We start from the raw sequence: 21571 nt of genomic DNA, 5'->3' as shown, positions 1-21571 counted from the left end.
TTTTTTGCAGTTTTATTTTTAAATTTCCCACATAGACTTTTATGGGGATTTTAATACATAATTATCAGATTTCCAATTGGAAATCAGATACCAATAATGATATTTGGAAGGATCAAATGACTTGATAGCAGTATCTATTGTATCTGATATGGTATTACATAGGAACATAGGAAGCTGTCTTCTACCGAATCAGACCATTGGTCCATCTAGCTCAGTATTGTCTACACAGACTGGAAGCAGTTTCTCCAAGTTTGCAGGCAGGAGTCTCACTCAGCCCTATCTTGGAGATGCCAGGGAGGGAACTTGGAACCTTCTGCATGCAAGTATACAGATGCTCTTTCCAGAATGGCCCCATCCCCTAGGGTCAGAGATGTATCTAGGGGAAATAGCACCTAGGGCAAGCACTGAAATTGCACCCCCTGTCCAAACTTCTGACAACCATCTTTCAGATAACTTTACCATAATATCAGCTGAAAAATAGAAGTCAAGCTCGTTAATCTTTTAATATTTCAAAAACTATTTAGCAGTGGACATAGCCAGATCAAAAAATGCTGGAAAACAACAAATTTCAGTATGCTGGGGCTCATGAAATACCCAAATACTATGTGGAGGTGTACGTGGAAAACTAAACAGAAGTGCCTGTCTAATTCTCTATGCATTGTAGCATCACTATTATGTAAGTTTTAAAAATAAATGGAGAATTTGACTTTTCCCAGATACTCTGAAAATAATTAAAGGATATGCAGAGTAAACTGTGTCACTGCTTGGAATATATTCTAGTATTTCAGAAAGACAGTTAAAATGAGAGAAAGAAAGCAAGAAACTCCCAGTGGGCCTTAACAGTAAGGATTTCACACTGGCTCAAAGACAAACTCACCATTAATAGTCATATTAGCAAGACATCACATTTAACTCACTTATCACAAGAAGCAAAGTAAGAGCAAATGAATACAATCCGAGCTCATAAGCTTCAGCTCAGTATTCACAAGCCCTGATTCTCTGTACATAGTGCCAGGGGCATAACTATAATAGGGCAAGGGGAGACAGTTGTCTGGGGGCCCACTGCCTTGGGGGCCCCCCCGAGGCAAGTCACATGACTGACTCCCCCAGCCACGCACCCGCCCGGGCTTCCTCTGAAATTGATGTGAGTGTTAAGACCTGGAGCTACCAGAACAGCATGGCCTAGGGCCTCACAGAGGCCATTTGAGCATGCGCAGTGGCCATTTTGGTTTTGGTGGCAATTTTTTTAAATTCCTTAATTTTAGAAAATGGTGCCCCTCTTAAAGTGGCACCTGGGGCACGTGCCCTGCCTGCCCTACCCTAGATACGCCCCTGCCTAGGGTCTGATTGTGCACAGGCCTAACACATATATTAACTACGTTTAACATAAACACTATGTTCCAGCAGTTTAAATGGTTATATTATTAAACATTATTTACATCCCTAGTCTAAAACCTCTCCATTAAAACTGAGACTCTCTTCTCTCACCCTTTGTAATGTTCTGAGCCATCAGAATTTAGATTTCAGTTGTTATTTTGTGTGTATATTTATTTCCCATATTTTTATACCGCCTGATATATACATCTCTAGGCGGTGTACAAAATTTAAAATATTTAAAAGTCACAGATTACAGTACATGACACAAGCATATATTGGAGAACTGGAATTCTCCAATAAAAATAGAATAAAATAGTTATTAAAAATAGAATAAAATAGTTATTAAAACAAGTTTTAAAAAATTATTAAAATTAATGGTATAATGATGCACCGACAAGCCAATTACTTCCTTACAGATCTAAGCCAGCAATGTAGCTCCCAATCAACCTGACAATGTGTGGTACAGCAAAATACACAGATGGACTGGGCAGAACCCATGGGGGACTTCTCCTGTGCAAGACCCATTGAAATGAATAGAAAGGGACATGCAAAGGAATACAAATATTCTCACTTCAGTTCCCATTCATTTCAATAAATCTTCAGCAATAGAAGTTCCCGATAGACTACATTCATTGAATTTTAATCCTGAACATACACGTTTTCAGTCATCCTCAGTTTATAGGAAGCTGCCTTATCCTGAGTCAGACCATTGGTCCATTGAGCTCAGTACTGCCTAGACTGGCAGTGGCTTTCCAACGTTTCAGGCAGGAATCTTGCTCAGCCCTCCCTGGAGATACTCAGTTACTGAACTTGGGAATTTCTGCATGCAAACAGATGCTCTGCCACTGTCTACCACTACAGTAGGGGTGTGTGTGTCTCTCTCTGTGTGTGTATCTCCCGAATAAGTCTTACTGAATAAGGCCTACATATGTCTTGGGAAGTATACAAGCTCCTGCTCTCCTTAACATTTCCAAAATGTCAAACACAACATTACCCTATGCCTAACACAATTACCAATATCATTTTATTGTTTCAGCTTGGGGGATTTATGTCTGGCCTTTTAGTAGGCATACACAACAGATAGAACGCAACATGAGTCTGCACAAAAAAAGTCCAAACATCGGAAGAGACAAGTCCTAATAAAACACTGTAAAGAGACACTGACTATAACCGAGAGTGCTATGCCACAAGGGGCCCAAGGCAGGCATGAATAGGCAAGACATGTCTATATGTCTGGGACTGGACATCCCCACAGCATCTCACAAAGTGAATGTTGGATGACATCGGCTAAGTGTTCTCTGGATACATCTGGCAATGCAGATGCTGTCCAAATAAGTACTGAAATGAAATGTCCAAGAGTCGGGGCCAATCAATCATTTCTGCAGCATATAGGAGTTAAGAAAGAGAGAGAGAGAGAGAGAGAGAGAGAGAGAGAGAGAGAGAGAGAGAGAGAGAGAAGCAGGCAGGTGCTTTAAAACAGGTCTCTCAAATGTACCCATTAACATTGTAATGTCATCCAGAGCCAGTGTGGTGTAGTGGCTAGAGTGCTGGACTAGGACCGGGGAGACCCAAGTTCAAATCCCCATTCAACCATGATACTTGCTGGGTGACTCTGGGCCAGTCACTTCTCTCTCAGCCTAACCTACTTCACAGGGTTGTTGTGAGGAGAAACTTAAGTATGTAGTACACGGCTCTGGGCTCCTTGAAAGAAGAGTGAGATATAAAATGTAAACAACAATAATAACAATCCACAGGTTCAGTACATACAGTTTCCAGTTCTCCAATATATGCTTGCTAAAAATGAGAAGTGTGTTCCTAAGGACTATAAAATCAGGTCTGAGAATTAGGGATGTGCATGGAACCGGCTGGCTCAGTTCGAGTCTGGACCGGACTCGAACCTGACTGGACCAGTTCAGTCCGGCACCCCTTCGAACTCCCTCCAGTTTGTTTTGGTCCGGGGGTGTGGTTTCATGATTTTAATTTTTTTTTTTAACCTTTAGCCCCTTTGGGGGGCTTCCTCTAAGACACGGGGGGTCGGCGAAGGTTGCTCCTCCCCCCGCTGGCCTCGATCATCACCGCTGCAAACCGTTTGGCTGCTTTTTAAGGCCCGTTCGGGCCTCCATATTTTGGCATGGTGGTCATTTTGTCTGTCACCGTGCATGCGCAAATAGCCCCAGCAAGGCCTGGCATGGCCCAAGGCCTCACAGAGGCCATTTGCGTATGCACGACAGCCATTTTTAAAAAAGGATGCCCGAATGAGCCACGGTGGTGATGACCGAGGCCAGCGAGGGGAGGAGGAACCTTCACTGACACACACCCACACACCCCCCACGGCCTAGAGGAAGCCCCCTAAGAGGCTTAAAGGTTTTTTTAAAAATTTCACACAAAAAAAATCGTGAACCCCCTGAACCGTCAGGGGTCGGGGTCGGTCCTAGTTTGGACTGAATGGGGAGGGGTTCGGTTTGACCCCAAACCATCAAACCGAACCAGGGTTCAAACCTGTTTGCACATCCCTACTGAAAATTAAACTAACCTACTTTGCAATACTACTCAAGAGCTTTTACTTTGATCTACAAAACATGCTCCAGGGTCGCCTGAATTTTGGTAAACAACATTGTTTAGGAATATTCATTGCCTTTAAAGGTAACCGGAACAAAGGCAAAGTCTGGAAGAGTCGCATTTCAAATGAAGGTGGGAGAGAGGAAACAGTTCTCTAACCAGTAATCTCCTTATAATCTCATTATCATATCAGATAATACTGAACTCATTTAAAAAGAACTACACTGGCTGCCAATACGTTTCTAGGTGAAATACAAAGTGCTGGTTATTACCTATAAAGCCCTAAACATCTTGGATCCAAAGTATTTAAGAGAACGCCTTCTTCTTCATCAACCCTGCCACCTATTAAGATCATGTGAGGAGGTCCGGTAGTGGTTTCTACCAGCTCAGTTGGTGATGACTCGAAACCGGGCCTTTTCTAGTGTTGCCTTGGGACTCTGGAACGTGCTTCCTAATGAAATTAGAGTTTCCCCTTCTCTGAATGTTTTTAAGAGGGATCAGAAAACACACTTGTTTAGCCAGGCTTTCAGTTTATAGTTCGGGTTTTAGTGTTTTTATTTGTAGGTTTTAAATTGTTTTAACTGTGTCAATGTTTTAATGGTTTTTAGATTGTGAACTGCCCAGGGACTTTTTTGTGTGGGGCGGTATAGAAATGTAATAAATGTAATAAATGTAAGAAAGAAAGAAAGGGGAATACTTGGAAAACTTCACCTCTCCTCCCAAAATTGGCTTTCTCCACAGGTTTAGCTTCCTCCAAGGTGAACTTCAGCAACAGAAAAGGAAGTGAGGATAGAAAGACAATCTGTAGAGCTGTCCTTCAAAGAAATCTTTGATTAATCTAATGTGGTTTAACTGGTTAATGTATTAAATCTGCATAGATTTGCATGTGAGAGAAAATCTTTAAAAGTATGAATTAATTTTTTTTTGAATGGTGCACATGAGCTGCAGCTGGCACCATCTTAGAAATTTATTCCTCCCTCCCACACTGCTCTAGCAATCTGCCTTTAGACTGAGTTATTTGAATTTTTCTCCTGCTTTTCAATATAGGAATTGTTAAAATCAGAGAAGTGATAGAGGGTGGGTCACAAACTAGTTATTCTGGGTTAGACAGATGACAGGTGGTCATGCCAGGGGCTAAAGCTTTTTCTGACATTTACAGAGAGAACCTGATTCTTGTAGGATGGCTTGGAGGAAGGTATAGGGGAAGAATTTTAGACTAAACTACATGTGCATGCAAACAAGAGCTCTAAAGGAGTGCTTCCAGAAGCACCTGTTATGTCAAATATGACTGGACTCTAAGAATGAGGGGATATTTGGCCAAGAGGAAAAATTCACTTCTTGGTTGCTGGGTAGATCTTTTCCTCCCCATGCTCCTCTCCATGTTGGGTGGGAAAGGAAGGAATTAACAAAGGGAAGAAATGGCGTGAGCCAGAGGAGCTTGGATAGGTTGGTAGGGATGGGCACGGACCTGTTTGGAGGCCCTTTTACAGGCCTTTGAACTTCAAACACAGGGCCGGTTTGAAGTTTGAAGGCCTCGGGGGTGGTGGTTTAAGGGCGGGGGGGAAACCTTTGGGGTAGTAGTGTACTTCCCTGCCACTCCGTTGCCCTCCTTGGCTGGAAGTACCGGGCGTGCATGCACGTGTATGTCAGATGGGTGTGCACACACGTGACGTGTGCATGCATGCCTGGTACTTCCAGCCACTTCCGGTTGAGGAGGGCAACTGGGTGGCAGGGAGGTATGCTGCTGCCCCAAAGGTTTTTACAAAAAAAATGATGCTGGTGGAGGGAAAGCAATGGGAGGGGTAAGTGCAGCCTCCCCTGCCCTTAAAGTGCCAACCCCGCCGCTTCTGAACCACCCAACCACGGTTCCGTGCACATCCTATAGTTTGGAATAGGATTACTGTCCTTAACCACAAAGAGCATTAAAAAAAAAAACCCATTATGTTTATAGCAAGTGGAGTCAATTAGATGGCGTAAGCCCTCAGGGCAAGGGGATGTGTCACAACTATATAGCGCCTGCACACAGATGCTGGTCTAGGGCGACATACACACACACACACCCCGGCATTTCGGCTCTGTTCTGCATCTTCAGCAGCAGCCCAGGGGAGGCTCCTGCCTTGTTTTTCTCCTTGCCGTGTTCTTACCATCAGCCCAGCAGGTGTTCCGAGGGCCCAGCTGTATTTGACAGAAAAGAACGGCTTCCGGTCAGAAGCATACTTCTAGAACACACATTTGTGCGCAGGTGTAGCTTGGCCCTTATCTGCTGCTAATGAGGCCAGTAAGAACAGCAGTATCATGGTGGGCCTCCTCATCATTCTAAAAGAATGACTCCTTGCCTCTGTTGTTTCTAACATGAGAATTCCAGGCCAGTCTGACGCAAAGACGTCATGGTAGCAGAAAGCAAAGAGGATGGTGGTTCTTAATAATACATTCCTTTGGGGTGGATTTAGTCCTCTTTGGTCATTAGTGCTCCTACGTCTACTTCCTATCTTCTTCTGAAACAGACCATAGAATTGGCATCATCTGTTTCTACACTACGTTTAGGAGACAAGTTGTGGTGGCGGTGATGATGATGAAAAATGCATTTATCTTGTTCAGACTGTCAGGACTACAAGATCACAATAGATATGCAATTACATATTTAATCAGTATAGAAGGGAGATCATTATGACAATAAAATATTCAGTAACAGAATTATGTCAAATTTTTCCACTTGAATTCTTTCCAAAGTTACAAAGCAAAAATCATAGGAAAATTTTCTCCAAGTCTGAAAGCTAATCCATCCTGTCATTAGTAGAATGCTGTATCATTTTTATAGTAGCCATAATTACATACAGTAAGATATAACGCATGCTAATTAACACAATTTAAAAGGCAATATGTCTTTATTAAACCAGCCTCCCATACAGAGAGTTATCTTACATTAATTCCAACTTGTCCTTGTGTTTGCATTTCACACGTGCAATGATTTTCAGCGGCACACCTCTAATTGTTGCTTTCACAGTTTGTCACATTAATGTTGCCACCACCCTGTTAAATGTCTATATTCTACAGACTGCAGAGCTGTAGAAGCATTTTGCCTTACGTCACAGAGGGTGATTCCATGCTTTATGCGAAATACATGATTGGGTGCAGATTCCACAGTGTTTCCTGCAGCAAACATGTCAAGGGTGGACATCTGCATATTTAAACACTTGTGCACAATGTGCCTGGGAACTCTGGAAAGCAGCTCTCCAAAGCTGGTGTTGGAAGAATCAAGTACAGTAGCTTGTTTGTTGCTTTTTAATTCAGCGAAAGCCCGGACGTTCTATCTCAAAAAGTACCCAAGAAAACACAGCCAAAGCTTATCAAAAGGTATCATTTCCCATGATTTTCTAATGGGAAATTTTTTCTGCATTTTCTGGGAATTTAATAGCTTTTTCCGGTGTTTTTGGTTTTGGGGGGAAGTCTGGGTGAGGTCTGGGACCCACTGTATGTTGTCCACACTTTACATTATTTGCTGCAGGAGACACTAGCATGTCTGCAACAATTACATCTTATATATAAAGTGAGGAGCCACTCTGGGAATATTTTATATCCAGATTGCTAGATTATCAATGTTGCATCATTACCTACAGGTGCAAACAACAGAAAACACACTTATGCTCCCTCTAAAAGATGAAAAACGTTGCCCCCACTAAGCCCATGTCCATGGTTCTAGGGTAATGCTTTCCTGAAATGTTGGGAGGGAAGAACAGGGCACCACTTTCATTTATTGCTACATTTTAATCCTGCCCTTCTTCCAAGGATTTCAGGGTGATGTACATGTCTCCCCCACCCCCACCCCCCATTTTATCCTCATACCATCCCTGTAAGGTAAGTTAGGTAGTAGAGAATGTCTGGCCCAAATCATTCTGCGTGTTTCATGGCTGAATGGGCATCTGAACCTGAGTCTCCCAAGTACTTTATTCTGGAAACCCTTTGGCATGATCCAGCAAGGCTCTTAATGTCCTCTCCTTGTTTCACAAGAGCAGCTTATAACATTGGTACCAGAAGAGTTAGGGAGCAATGTAAGCTTGCAAATTTTCCGCATCCTCAGACCACACGTTTGGGATCTTTCTCTGTACTGGAAGTTGCACACACATCTTAAAAAATTTCTCCACATCTACCAAACCTAGATCATTAAACTAAAAGCTAAGATTATTAGGCGCTGTGATATTAGAGTCCATCAGTTGTCTAGCTGCTTTAAGAAGTGACACTAGCAGTTCAAATTAATATGAATGATCTGGAGTGCGTGAGTTTTGCTGCACATAAAATGGGGGTGTGCACTGCCAGTTGCCGACTGCATTTTAGTACCATCAAACAACAGCATTCAGGGACTGTCCCCCACACTAACAAATGGGGGGATTTTCTTGAGTGCAAACCCCAACCCTTGAAGATTTGCCCTCGGCAAGGGGTATGATATATTTTGAAGATCCATGATATGCAAAGAGTGGCCCCCATACAATAGCTCCCAGGAATATGCAGAGATGGAAACTTGGAACCTGGCTGGGATTGTATGAATGCACAGGGTATATGAGCTGGTGCCTATACTTAGGAAAGACAGGGCTGTCCTTAGAGCAGAGCAAGCAGAGCAGCCATCTGGACCCTGTCCTGCCATTAAAACAATCTAGTAGGGATGTGCACTGAATTGCTTTGGTGCACATCCAAGGGCAGCAAGGGGTTCCCTTAGGAGGAGGTGGGCAAGTCCTACCTGCCCGTCCTCCAAGACCCCGCCAGGGCGGTATTGTTATGGAAAGACTTCAGTGCAAGCAGCAGCTTATGCCACTTGCCCCTCTAGAATGCTGCGCCATGGCAATGGGATGCATCCCCGGCATCCCTTGTGTGGTGTCAGCATGTAAATGGCGTCGACGCACTGACACCATTCACATGCTGATACCACGCGAGGGATGCCGGAGACACATCCCATCGCCACGGTGCAGCATATTGCACGGAAATCAGGTAGGATCGGCCCGCCTCCTCTTAAGAGAACCCTGTGCCGGAATGTTTTGGCACCAGGGAGCCGAAGTGTTTCGGCGCCTTTCCAAGGAGGAGCAGAAATGGTTTGGGCTCATCCCTACAGCTAGGAGGGACCCCGCACTAGCTGATTTGCCCTAGGCCCTATACCCTGCAGGGTTCTCTAAGGACACCCCTGATCAAAGGGGTGGTGGCGGTGGTGGCAGGGTCATGTGACTGGCATAATTTGTGCCACCACAGCATCCCTTTATTTCAAGTTGCCACAATTGCATATTGTGGCAGCCAAGCATCTGTGGTTCACGTGGAGGCATGATTGATACGAAAACATCTCCACATGCTTCTAAGCTCAGTAGCAAACCTGATACAGACCCACACGCTTCGGGATGCTATTGCATGGGGGCGGGGTGTTCCTGGTTAAATGACCAGATGCCAGCGAATGGGACATTTAAGGCCAACCCTTTCTGCCATCAGCACACTTATATTATCTGAGCAAATAAACATGGAGAGGCCTGTGCCTTTCCCTCCACAATATTGGGACTGGATGGATTTGATATTCATTGATTCATATCCTCCAAGTTACCTTTCCTGGGATAGGCCATTCCTTTGCCCAATGCCAACAAGATGAGAGTAACAAGAAATAGCATGGATAATGGCCACAAAAATCTGCTCATCACTAGTCTCCACAGTCAGATTTCTGTTTTGTAGTCCTACCTGCAGATGGCTGGAAAGCACTCTTTTAGTCCCTTTTTCTTGACTAATGATCCTTCAAGACAATACATGAGGATATCCATAACCTAGGAACATAAAGTAAAACATGCTTCAATTTTAATTACACCAAGATTTATTTATGAGCATTTCTAATTCTAAGCTTTGGCTACTTTGCTGATGATTCATTATAAAGCAGAGGAAAAACCTGACGGCAACCATTTGTAACATGAATCGTGCCAGTTACTGTTATCTAAACAATACTACCAACCTAACTATAGAGATGGTTGCCTTTAAAAACAAAGGTATTTCACATGATCAGCGCCACAGAGAGGTAGGCTAAGGCAAAAATTAATCTTGGGGCCTTTCTCCTGACCCCCCCCCCCCAAAAAAATGTCAATATGAACCAAAGTGCTGAGGCCCACAGCCCTGTGAAGCTCCAAGGCAGTTTGCCTTCTTTGCCTCCCCACAGCTAACCTTACATAGCTTATCTTGGGGCTGTTTTAGATGCTACCATTCCTTTTGAGTTTCAATGGGATTTGGAGTGAGGTGGAAGAAACTTCCATATACTGAGTCAGACCATAGGTCCATCTAGCTCAGAATTGTCTTCACAGACTGACAGCGGCTTCCAAGATTGCAGGCAGGGATCTCTCTCAGCCCTGTCTTGGAGATGCCAGGAAGGGAGCTTGGAACCTAGATGCTCTTCCCAGAGCAGCTCCATCCCCTGAGGGGAACATCTTACAATGCTCACACTTCTAGTCTTCCATTCATATGCAAACAGGATGGACCCTGCTAAGCTAAGGGGACAAGTCATGCTTACTACCATAAGACCAGCTCTCCTCTCCAAGACCATCACAGCTTGGGATCTGGGTGCCCGAAGGATCACCTTCACCCAAATCAACCTGTCTGTACACTGAGATGTGCTTTAGGGGATCTTCTCTGGGTTTCTTTACCGACTGAGATCCAGCAGGTGTCAACAGTATGCTCTGTTCACATCTGAGACAGGTATGGCAATTGAATAAAAGTGCTGAACTGATGTTAGACAACAAACTGAAGCTCAGTCCTGACAGGACAGATATGCTGTTGGTGGCTGGTTTGTTCCTGTCCAGCAAGGTGGCGTTCAAGCTGTTCTGGATGGAGCTGCACTGCCCTTGAAGGACCAGGTCTTCAGCCTGTGGGTCCTCATTGACTCAGCTTTGTCACTGGACGTCCAAGTAGTCTCTGCAGCATGAAGGCCTTCTTCCAGCTTTGGCTAGCATGCCAACTGTGACCTTTTCTGGATAGACACATCCTGACTGCAGCTATCCATGCTCTGGTAACCTCTGGTCTAGACTGCAGCAGTGTGTGATACATGGGTTAGAAGACTATATGAAAACTGCAGCCAGCTCAGAATAGGGTTGATTTGGCGCGACCATCACAGCTTGGGATCTGGGTGCCTGAAGGATCGCCTTCGCCCAAATCAACCTGTCTGTACACCGAGATGAGCTTTATGGGATCTCCTTTGGCTTTCTCTATTGACTGAGATCCAGCAGGTGTCAACTGGGAAGAGAGCCTTTTTGGTGGTGGCACCCTGGCTGTGCAAAGTTCCACAATGTCAGGACACTCTCCTGGTACCTACTTAACTATTCAATGCCAGGCAAAGACTGTTGTAGTTTCCCAGTCCTTTTAAATATGAACGTTTAATCCTTGATGCAACTGCTTCAAGCTGCTTTTATCTACTTTTTTAGAAGGTGTACTTTCAATTTTGGGCATGCTTAGAGCTTTGTATTGGATTGTAAGGCAACCTTGGAAAATGTGTATTGAAAGGGTGAGGTAGAAATGTTTCCAAATAAATAATACTTAATATGTTGCTCTAAACACAAACAGCACATGTGCTCTAGTGCTAAAATAATCCTTGCAGTGGCATTTACTTAATTAGATGTAATGGGATTGTTAAGATATTGTAAAAACCAATAAAAATTTAAAAAGCAAAAAAATAATCCTTGCAGTGGCAGTGCTGTATGTTCTGCGCCATGGGAGGCGAACAGTCTCAAGAAGACTGATGCATCGTCACTTCTGCATGGAGCACCATAATGGAAAAGAACATTTGGCAGCACTCACCTGGGGGTAGTGGCCCCTCAGTAATTCTTAGAGCAGTCCAATAATGCAGCCATTCTTGCTAAAGATTTAGGTGGGGGTGGAAACGGAAGACTGGCGACAGTGGCTTGCCTTCTTCCTTTTCCTTCCAGTCTCTCATCCGTCATTCTTATTGCTTGGATCGAATATCAGTTTTGATGATCCTTCTCGTTTTGCCTTATCTATCTAACCACTGCCTTTTGATCGCCATCTATCTCATGCTTTGGCCATACCCTTGAACTTGCGCTACATATTACTAGCTCTTGGCCTATGCTCTCTGAAATTTCCTTCTCTATCTGATGCCTGTTCTACTTGCTCCACTGCACAACCTTTCAATGGCTCCACTCCATGGATTCTTCTCTTACTTACTCTCTCCTCCACCATCTCCGCTTTCTACATTATTTCCCTTGCTTCTACTCAAGACACCTCCCTCCGTTTTTTCTTCCCATTCTGTCCATCCCTTTCATCTTTCCTCATATGCAGAGATACAATCATGTCTTCCTGCCATAAGAAAACAGCACACAACACAGAAAACAGGTTCTGTAGATGCTTCATCTTAAGAATCTAAAATCATAAACAAAGGGAATGGGCAAGGTAAGAAAGGAAGCAAGGACAGATGACCTTGGGGATGGGGCTGGAAATTCAGTGGTAGAGCATCTGCTTGCATGCAGAAAGCCCCTGGTTCATTCCCTGACCTCTCCAGGTAGGTCTAATAAAGACTCCTGCCTGAAACCTTGGAGAGCTGCTGCCAGTCAGTGTAGGCAATACTGATGGACTAATGGTTTGACTCAGTAGAGGGCAGCTCCCTATGTCCCTGTGACCTTGGTTCACCTACAGCAACCGTGATAACCAGGGCTAAACTGAAATTCTTATCTGCAAACATTGTGGTGATATGGCCAAGATTTCCCTCTCTTTCCCTTTTCAGATTGTACAAGATTGAAGGGTGTTTTTGGTGCACACAGTGCAGGTCAGACGTGCATTAAATCTGCTTCAACTTGGTACAGGCATGCAGTTAAATTACTAGTGCAAACAAGTTTAAGATACACTTGAGATGTACATGAGGGAAAGTATTGTGAACGTTAAGACCTTAAACTTGCATTCAATGGGAGTGATTATGGGAATGGCAGTAGCAAATATGAGCTAAGAACCTATAAAATATACATGTAGAGGACCAAGATGACAACAGGTGTTAATTTCTCTGTTTAATGTGCTGAAGGACAGGGATACATTATGAGCATCACACGGGGACAGGTAGAAATGGCCTTTAAGATGACTTATTGCTCCTTCCCTGTAATGTGTAGAGACGATCACTATGTTGAGCTTCTGAATCATGGAGGTGGGCATGGGAGGGGGGTGCTTCAAATTCAGCACTGTGGACAGACAGGTGTGGGGCCTCTCCAAATGATGAAAAAATTACAGTGTTGTGAATAGCTTGACACTTTATGGCAGCAGCAAGGATAAGTCATAATAACAGAGGCAATTCCAAACGGTCTCCATGTTATAACTATAGTGAGTAGATGGGGTTAAAAGTTTTTTTAAAAAAATATGCACACAAATATCCCAATTGTAACCTCTCAGGAAAACAAGCCATCTTCATGTGATAAAGACTGTGTAGACCAGGTCAAAGTGTTGTGATCTGGATATATGTGTGTGATGAGACTACATGTTTGTGATCAAATTACTCAGACCTGTATACTGTTGCAAATATTGTTTGCAACATGTTCTGCGATTTCTTTATCCAGCAACTGAGCAGGTGAAGAAGCACTGCCTTGCCTTCGGAAATACAGGTCAGACACCAAACATAAACACCTTCAGCACTTGAAAGCCCTGTGGGAATGTCGGGATCATCAACCTGCTTAAACAGAAACATGCATAACTTTAAAAACAAACAAACCAAAATGAACATCTTACCTCTACAAGGAGATCCACAACATCTGTGGGCATTTTTTCAATAAGTATTTCAACAACTCTCAGAATTTCTCCTTTGGCCCTTGACAAGGTTGTGGTATGAATATTCTGCTGAGACTGCGTGTTTGCTTGTAGAGCAGTGTGCCTGTGCACCTACAAAAAAGTGAGATTATTAGAGAGGCTTGCAACATTCTCTCCATTCAATTTTGTTCTGGGTTTGGGGGTTCTCAGTCACCTGATCTTGTTTGCTGAGCGACACTCATGCATTAGGAATCCACCAACCTTCCATTTTTTGGTTTCCACACTTTATCAAGTCTGCTGCACCTGCACAATCTGCTAATGTTTGCAATTTGCATCTCCCCCGCCCACAGATTACCAGTGCACATGAGCAAAAATGCAGATGGATTTAAACCTAATGATTAAGAAATCTTAACAAAATCACATCAGGATCTCTTCATGTGCTGCGATTTAATCAACACCCATCTGCACTACTGTTAACTATCAGTAACCTATACGGGGAGGTGGAAAATGAGACCTGAAAACTGGTGCAAACTGTGCATGCAACAATTCCAATAGGTATTTTAGAAATTCTCTAAGTTACACTTGTAGGCAAGTGAAGCAGAACACAGAGCAGAGTCAACACACAGGAATGGGAAAAATCTGCTCATCCCTAAAGACTACAAGTCTTATCCATGGAACTTCACCAGTTAATATATTTGACCCTTCCCTACCCTTGATCTTAGCCAAAAGGCCAAGAAGCGATATTTGACCCTTCCCAATGGAGTCTCAGTTTATTTCCTAGCAATACTTTCCCATTTATTTTCTCCACAACACTGTGCTTAAAAGTGTTTACTTATATATTTTATTTGCATTTATAGCAATCTATGTAGAATATGAGGCTTTTCTCTCTGTTGCAACGTACATCGGGAATCTCAAAAAGGAAGTTTGCAAGATTATCTTTAAATGCATATCTTTAAAACTAACACTACTGAAAGAAAACCTAACAAAAATACCTATCAACCAGAAATACACCTTATAATAAACTTTGTTTAAGAGACAATCTTCTTCTTCATCAACCCTGCTGCCTATTAAGATTATTTGGGGAGGTCTGGTTGCAGCTGCCACCGGCTCAATTGGTAGCCACCCAAAATCGGATCTTTTCTAGAGTTGCCCCAAGATTCTGTAATGTGCTTCCTAGTGAAATTAGAGTTTCCCCTTCTCTGAATGTTTTTAAGAAGGACCTGAAAACATACCTGTTTATAGCCAGGCTTTTCATCTATAGTTTTAAAGCTTCGGGTTTTAGAGTTTTTATTTATAATTTAAATTGTTTTAACCGTATTAATGTTTTTATGATTGTTTTTAGATTGTGAACTGCCCAGGGACTTTTTTGTATGGGGCAATATAGAAATGTACTAAATCAATGAATCAATCAATTCTACATCTCATAGTTAGCAATCCAGGTTCAAATCACAGCTCACTTTTCAGGGTATAGTCTCAGAGTTATGTCAGTATGGATTAGTAAGTATGGATGTGTCAGTATGGATTAGTAAGTATTTAATGTATGCTGGAAATCCTCAGCCCAATTCAGGGGTTTTTAAAAGGGTGCCACACAATGTTAAGTTTTATTCTTTCAATTAATGTTTATGGAGGCATTTTCATATTTCCCCCTATTCTCCACTGAATAATCTGAAGCATCCATAGCATGAACACGCCACAGAGTTTTGTACTGTCAAATCCCACAGTTGGGCCTCATAAACCTGTTGCTCAAACATCAAAAGACTGAAATGGACAATCATGAGATGTGGGTATATACGTCCTTTATGCTTGCTTTCTGGTTTTGACACACTTCTGGTGCATCCCGCCCCCACCCCCCAGACACATTTCCATTAGGAATTCTCTCAAAGATGCATGGGCTCACCAACTCCCTCAGGTGATTCAAGAGGCTCAAGTGATCTGCTTCCAACCATCACTTTTTATTCTAGCTTGTTAATAGTGAAGTGTCGCTTGGTTTAACTGTGTCTTCACGACACAGTTCCATGTAAAACCCATTGTCTCGGGATTGCAATGTATTGAGTATGCCTTTGCAGATAGTCAAAAGCTATGACTCTTCATTTCTTGAGAGGACCTTGAAGCAGATCACACTCAAGCATGGGTCTATTTTCCTAAAGACTTAAGGGTATACATTTCAGGCGAGTGCTAAAATGGTTTTGGTCCAAGGAAGCTTGAAGACAACTATGCCATTGCAATAGCCAAGCTAAAGCAAGAGTAGAACCTCTTGCCAATATTCCATGTGAGTACCCAGAATGTTGGGGGGCAATATGCTAAATCATTGTAAACCGCTTAGAGAGCTTCCAGCTATAGAGCGGTATATAAATGTAAGTGCTATTGCTATTGCTATGTGCCAATTTCAATAATCAGGAGTACACACAGAGGCATATCATTGGCTCCTCTAAGTTTACTCCCTTTGCTAGATTCTTCAGAGCAGTAGCTTGAATATTCTCAGGAAGCACTGTAAGAATTTGAGCAAGTGTTTAATAAGCCAGGTGGAATATATGTATGTGGGTACAGGAAATGGAGTACAGGTGGACCTCTGTATCTGTGGGGGTTTAGTTCTCCGCTAATACTATGGTATTAAGTCAATGGGAGGGGGGTAGGCTTAAAACACACACACACACACACACACACACACACACACAACTTTTCTTAAAATGGCGAACAGAAATGACCTCCAAGATCATTTCCAGCCACCCTATCCCTGCAGAATTAACCCCCTTTTAACCTCCATCCCCCCACGTATGTTGAATCCGCAGATAGTGAGGTTCTGCTGTATTTGCATAACGGAACAAACGGAAGTACTTTAATATAACGAATGGAAGTACTTTTTCACACAACGCATACTCAACTTGTGGAATTCTCTGCCATAAGATGTGGTGACAGCCAACAACCTGGATAGCTTTAAGAGGGGTTTGGATAACTTCATGGAGGTCTGTCAACGGCTACTAGTTGGAGGGCTATAGGCCACCTCCAGCTTCTGAATACCAGTTGCAGGGGAGAACAAGAAGGAGAGAGGGCATGCTCTCAACTCCTGCCTGTAGGCTCCCAGTGGGCCACTGTGTGAAACAGGATGCTGGATTAGATGGGCCATGGGCCTGATCCAGCAGGGCTGTTCACTGAGAACTATGAAATGTTCAACATCATGAGAAGCAGGGGAGATCACCATTTGTGGGTCTGTATCTTGTAGAGATATTTGGCTGCAGTATCTAGGATAGGAAGACAAATGTGTTCCTACCCAACTGTGTCTCAGATTGCACTGGTTCATTTCCAGTTTGTTGTGCAGAAATCAAGGAAAGGCACTGGAATACAGCTTATTTGTATTTGCTTTGCCCTGCCTCAATCACACTGCATTGTGACAAAAGATGTATAAATTATATGGCAATATGATCTATTTATTGAATTAACCTTAATCCAGGACTAGTTCCCCCCCCCCATTTGTTTGATGTTAGAAATCAGGGGGTCATCTTAAATTCAGAGTCCTCTTCCTTTTGGGTAAATATAAGGATAACCTGTATTCTACCTCTAATTTTTTTATGGGGCTTGTCTTAAATTCAGAGTCATATTGTATTTGGGTAAATACGATATATAGGACTTGATAATATCATCAGCCCTGAGCCCACAAGGTCAAAATAAATCTGTATATACATAGTTACTTGGCAATGGGTAAACTAGTGTGTGCATGCAAGTTTGCACGCACACCCACTCACCCAAGTCCAGATGTAACAACAAGCCACTGTTTCCTGTTATGAGCACAAGCTTCAGAATCTCATGCAAGAGAAGGCCAAAAGTTTCCATTCCTGGTTGGTGAAAAACTGCAGTTTCCCATTTTGTCTGAACTTGGAAAACTGTGTTTTGTACAAACCCCCATTAATTAACAAGCCAGGATAGGGTGTTTGGCAAGACATGCAACTTAACACAAAATTAATCAAGACATTAGAGAGAGGTAAATCAATTCTGAAATGTTTCTTGTTGCTAAATAATGAAGCAATTGTCCCTTCTGAAGTGGAACTCAGTGAGCACTGGAAAAAGTTCTTTGGCTCACCTCCTTGGCGATGGTTGTTATGAAGGCGGGTGGTCTGGCCGTGGCAATGAGGGAGAGAGCATGTCGTGCAGAGCGGGCGGAGTCAGCTGCTGGACTCAGAGGCAGCCCCATTGTGATGCTAATCAGAGATCAGACAAAGAGGGAAGGGGGGGAGGAAGAAAAGAAGCATTAGAAATATAGAGTGAAAAGATTAGACACAGCTTATAATGTCAGTTCAAGGTCAACGGGAGCACTCAAACAGTTAGAATATAATGGACTTCCAACAATGAGCAGTGATTAGGAGTCAGGGTGTTCTAGCATCTAATACAAAATCAAATAATTAACCGTGAAGATTGAAAACAGTATGTGCATCTGTCCAAAGTGTTAAAAAGGCCTTGTTAACAAATTATCTAGCTGTAGTACTGAATACGTATCACAGAACCAAGGCCAACACAAATATATGGTGCCATACAAAGAAATTGTATGTTTTATTTCTCATCTAGGAGTTTTAGAGAGACAATATGTGCACAGCTCTGCCCCATTTATCATTCCAGTCAGTCACGAATGTTGCGTTTTTCTGGCTCATAGGCAAAAGTGCACTGGAAATACTGGTTTCAGTATCATTTGGGCTTGCTGTGTTCAGTCCCAACCATTCTTTAAAGGAAAAAAAGTAGGGGAAAGGGACAGGAGATACAGCAAACCCAGTGTTCAGTTTTGGTGTTGCTTTCATTGCCAGGACAATATTTAAAGATGGAACTCCTGCTTCTTTCCTTCAGGCAATGAATCCTGCATATTGTAGGACACATGGATCGGAATTTGCTATTGATGCGTTGCCATCAACAAGCTCAAGCAGGCAATTTCTTTATAAGAACCATCTAATAGAGTTATTACAAATATTCCACGTTCTCAGTAACTCTTTCTGGCAGGGATTCTCAAAGTTGGGTTCCCAGATATTGCCAGACTACAACTCCCATCAACAGCCACAAAGTCTGATGGCTGGGGATGATGGAAGTTGTTGTCCAAGTTTATGTGGGATCCATGTTTGAGAAGCCCTGCTTTACATGGTTACAGGTTGCTGTAAAGCAGAGGTAGGAAAAAAACTTTTGGTAGGAAAAAAGCCTTTGACCCTCCAGCTACTGTTGAACTATGAATATGGCAAATATTTATATGCTGCTTTCCAATGGCTCAGTGGGGAAATGCTTGACTATCAAGCAAGAGGTTGCCGGTTCAAATCTCCACTGGTACACCTATACTGGGCAGCAGCGATATAGGAAGACGCTGAAAGACATCATCTCATACTGCACGAGAGATGGCAATGGTAAACCCTTCCAGTATTCTACCAAAGACAACCACAGGGCTCTGTGGTCACCAGGAGTCAAAACCGACTCAATGTCACACTTTACTTTTTCAACTAAAGTTCCCAAAGCGGTTTACATAGATAGATAGATGGATAAAAATGCCTTCCGGTCACCAAACGGCTCACCATCTAAATAAGAAACCTAAGATAGACACCAGCAACAGCCACTGGAGGGATGCTGTGCTGGGGTTGGACAGGGAGGAGAGCTGGTCTTGTGGTAGCAAGCATGACTTCTTCTTCTTCTTCTTCTTCTTATTATTATTATTACATTTATATCCCGCTCTTCCTCCAAGGAGCCCAGAGCGGTGTACTACATACTTGAGTTTCTCTTTCACAACAACCCTGTGAAGTAGGTTAGGCTGAGAGAGAAGTGACTGGCCCAGAGTCACCGAGCTAGTTTTATGGCTGAATGGGGATTTGAACTCGGGTCTCCCCGGTCCTAGTCCAGCACTCTAACCACTACACCACGCTGGCTCTCTTAGTCACCACTTGTCCCCTTAGCTAGGCAGGGTCTGCCCTGGTTGCACATGAATGGGAAACTAGAAGTGTGAGCACTGTAAGATATTCCCCTCAGGGGATGGATCCGCTCTGGGAAGAGCAGAAGGTTCTAAGTTCCCTCCCTGGCTTCTCCAAGATAGAGCTGAGAGAGATCCCTGCTTGCAACCTTGGAGAAGCCGCTGCCAGTCTGTGTAGATAATACTGAGCTAGATAGACCAATGGTCTGATTCTGTATATGGCAGCTTCCTATGTTCTATGTTTCAGGGCCAGCTGCTCTCCCCCTACTAAATAAAGAGAATCACCACTTTAAAAGGTGCCTCTTTCCTCAGTTAGCAGGGGACTACAACTCCCATCATCCCCAGCTGCAATTTATTGTGGCTGGTAATGATGGGAGTTATAGTTCAACAACAGCTGGGGTGCAAAGGTTCCTATCCGTAATGTAAGGATTGTGAACAAGGTAATACATATAGACTACTCTGAACACTAGAAAGCAGCACAGAAATGTTAAGTATCAGCATAACCACCATCACCACCACTCCTTTCATCGTCCATGGAGAGGTTACCTTCAGTTTGGGAATTTGTTGTTTATTTTATACTTGAAAATATGCATACACATTAGTTTCTAATTGATTTCCACATTAAAAATTGGCTACCTACATACAATCAGATATTGTACAACAGAATGAAGCAGGCCCAATTTTGCTATAAATAACCAAGCCACAATTTCACTATTGTGAACAGACTTTGGGCTTGTAAGTTCTCTCTTCCTTTGTGTGCACTGATTTTTCCTTCTCTTTTGCCTGGATATAATCAACCCATAGTTTGCAGTAATATCCAAACTGGGCAAAGCAGGAATCTGAGCATGTGACAGAAGAAGCATGTGTGAAGCCAGGCACCTGGATATGATGGCAAATCATAGTTTGGCCAGTATATCTGAATGAGTTCGCCGTCTGCATTTTCGCCACAACTAACATTTCCATTTTGCATTAACAATGCAACTGGTGATCCATAACACTGGATCACCTTAAGCCATTTCCTTTCTAAATCTTCACCAAGTACTTTACCCCTCCCTCGTGGTTATTCTTAAATCAGAAAGGCTTAAAAAAAATTACATCCACTTAGTTTAAAAAAAATTACCGTTACCACTTAGAATAAGTACTTCCTTGCTTACATTGTTGGTGGTGTAACCTGTCAGGTAATCTGATAAGCACATTGAGAACATCGCTTGTTGATAGAAGAAATGTCACGCCAGCTTTACATATTAGGAACCTAACTTTTTCTCCCTTTTTAACTTTTTCTCCCTTTCACAAATTGAACTAGGTGTAGCCTCTAGTTTCTTCACAACATCAGTTCACTCACCTTAAGTGGTGCAGCGGGGAAATGCTTGACTAACAAGCAGAAGGTTGTCAGTTCGAATCCCTTTTGGTATGTTTCCCAGGAGGTTGAATTTTGCCAGACTATGGGAAACACCTATGTCGGGCAGCAGCTGAAAGATGCTGAAAGGCATCATCTCATACTGCTTGGGAGGAGGCAATGGTAAACCCCTCCTGTATTCTACCAAAGAAAACCACTGGGCTCTGTGGGCACCAGGAGTCAAAACTGACTTGATGGCACACTTTGCTACTTAGAATGACCTCACCTTATTAAACAATGAACGTGTGACTACCACTGCAATCCTATGCACACTTATCTAGAAACAAACTCCATTCAACCAAGTGAAATTTACTTCTGAGTAAGTAAGTTTAGACTCATGCTATAATCCTAGGCACACTTCTTTGGCACCATTTACTCCCATGGTCTTTACTTACAAGCAGGGTGGATTTGATTTAAATCACGATTTAAATCACTAGCAGGGTGGATAAAAATCAATGATTTTTTTTTAAAAAATCAAAAAAATTGGATTTTTTTGATTTAAATCAGATTTTTTTGATTTAAATCAGATTTTTTTTATTTTTTTAAAAAAATCATTGATTTTTATCCAC

The 21571-nt window shown here is 42.8% G+C and overlaps 1 protein-coding gene across 9 annotated transcripts in view; it reads right to left on the bottom strand.

The window, feature by feature from the left end:
- The window catches only part of WDR7 (WD repeat domain 7), a 316220-nt gene that overhangs the window by 72115 nt on the left and 222534 nt on the right, over window positions 1–21571 (bottom strand). For all 9 annotated transcript variants that reach the window (XM_053295511.1, XM_053295512.1, XM_053295510.1 and 6 more), the window contains 3 exons: window positions 17756–17873; window positions 13663–13812; window positions 9643–9725 (listed from right to left, as the gene is read on the bottom strand). In XM_053295511.1, the coding sequence (XP_053151486.1) occupies window positions 9643–9725; window positions 13663–13812; window positions 17756–17873 (351 nt within the window). The remainder of the gene's footprint in view (window positions 1–9642; window positions 9726–13662; window positions 13813–17755; window positions 17874–21571) is intronic.

Source organism: Hemicordylus capensis, chromosome 2 (genome assembly GCF_027244095.1).
Source record: "Hemicordylus capensis ecotype Gifberg chromosome 2, rHemCap1.1.pri, whole genome shotgun sequence".
Lineage (NCBI taxonomy): Eukaryota > Metazoa > Chordata > Lepidosauria > Squamata > Cordylidae > Hemicordylus > Hemicordylus capensis.
The sequence above is the reverse complement of the archived record's forward strand: the minus strand, read 5'-3'. Positions and strand labels throughout refer to the sequence as shown.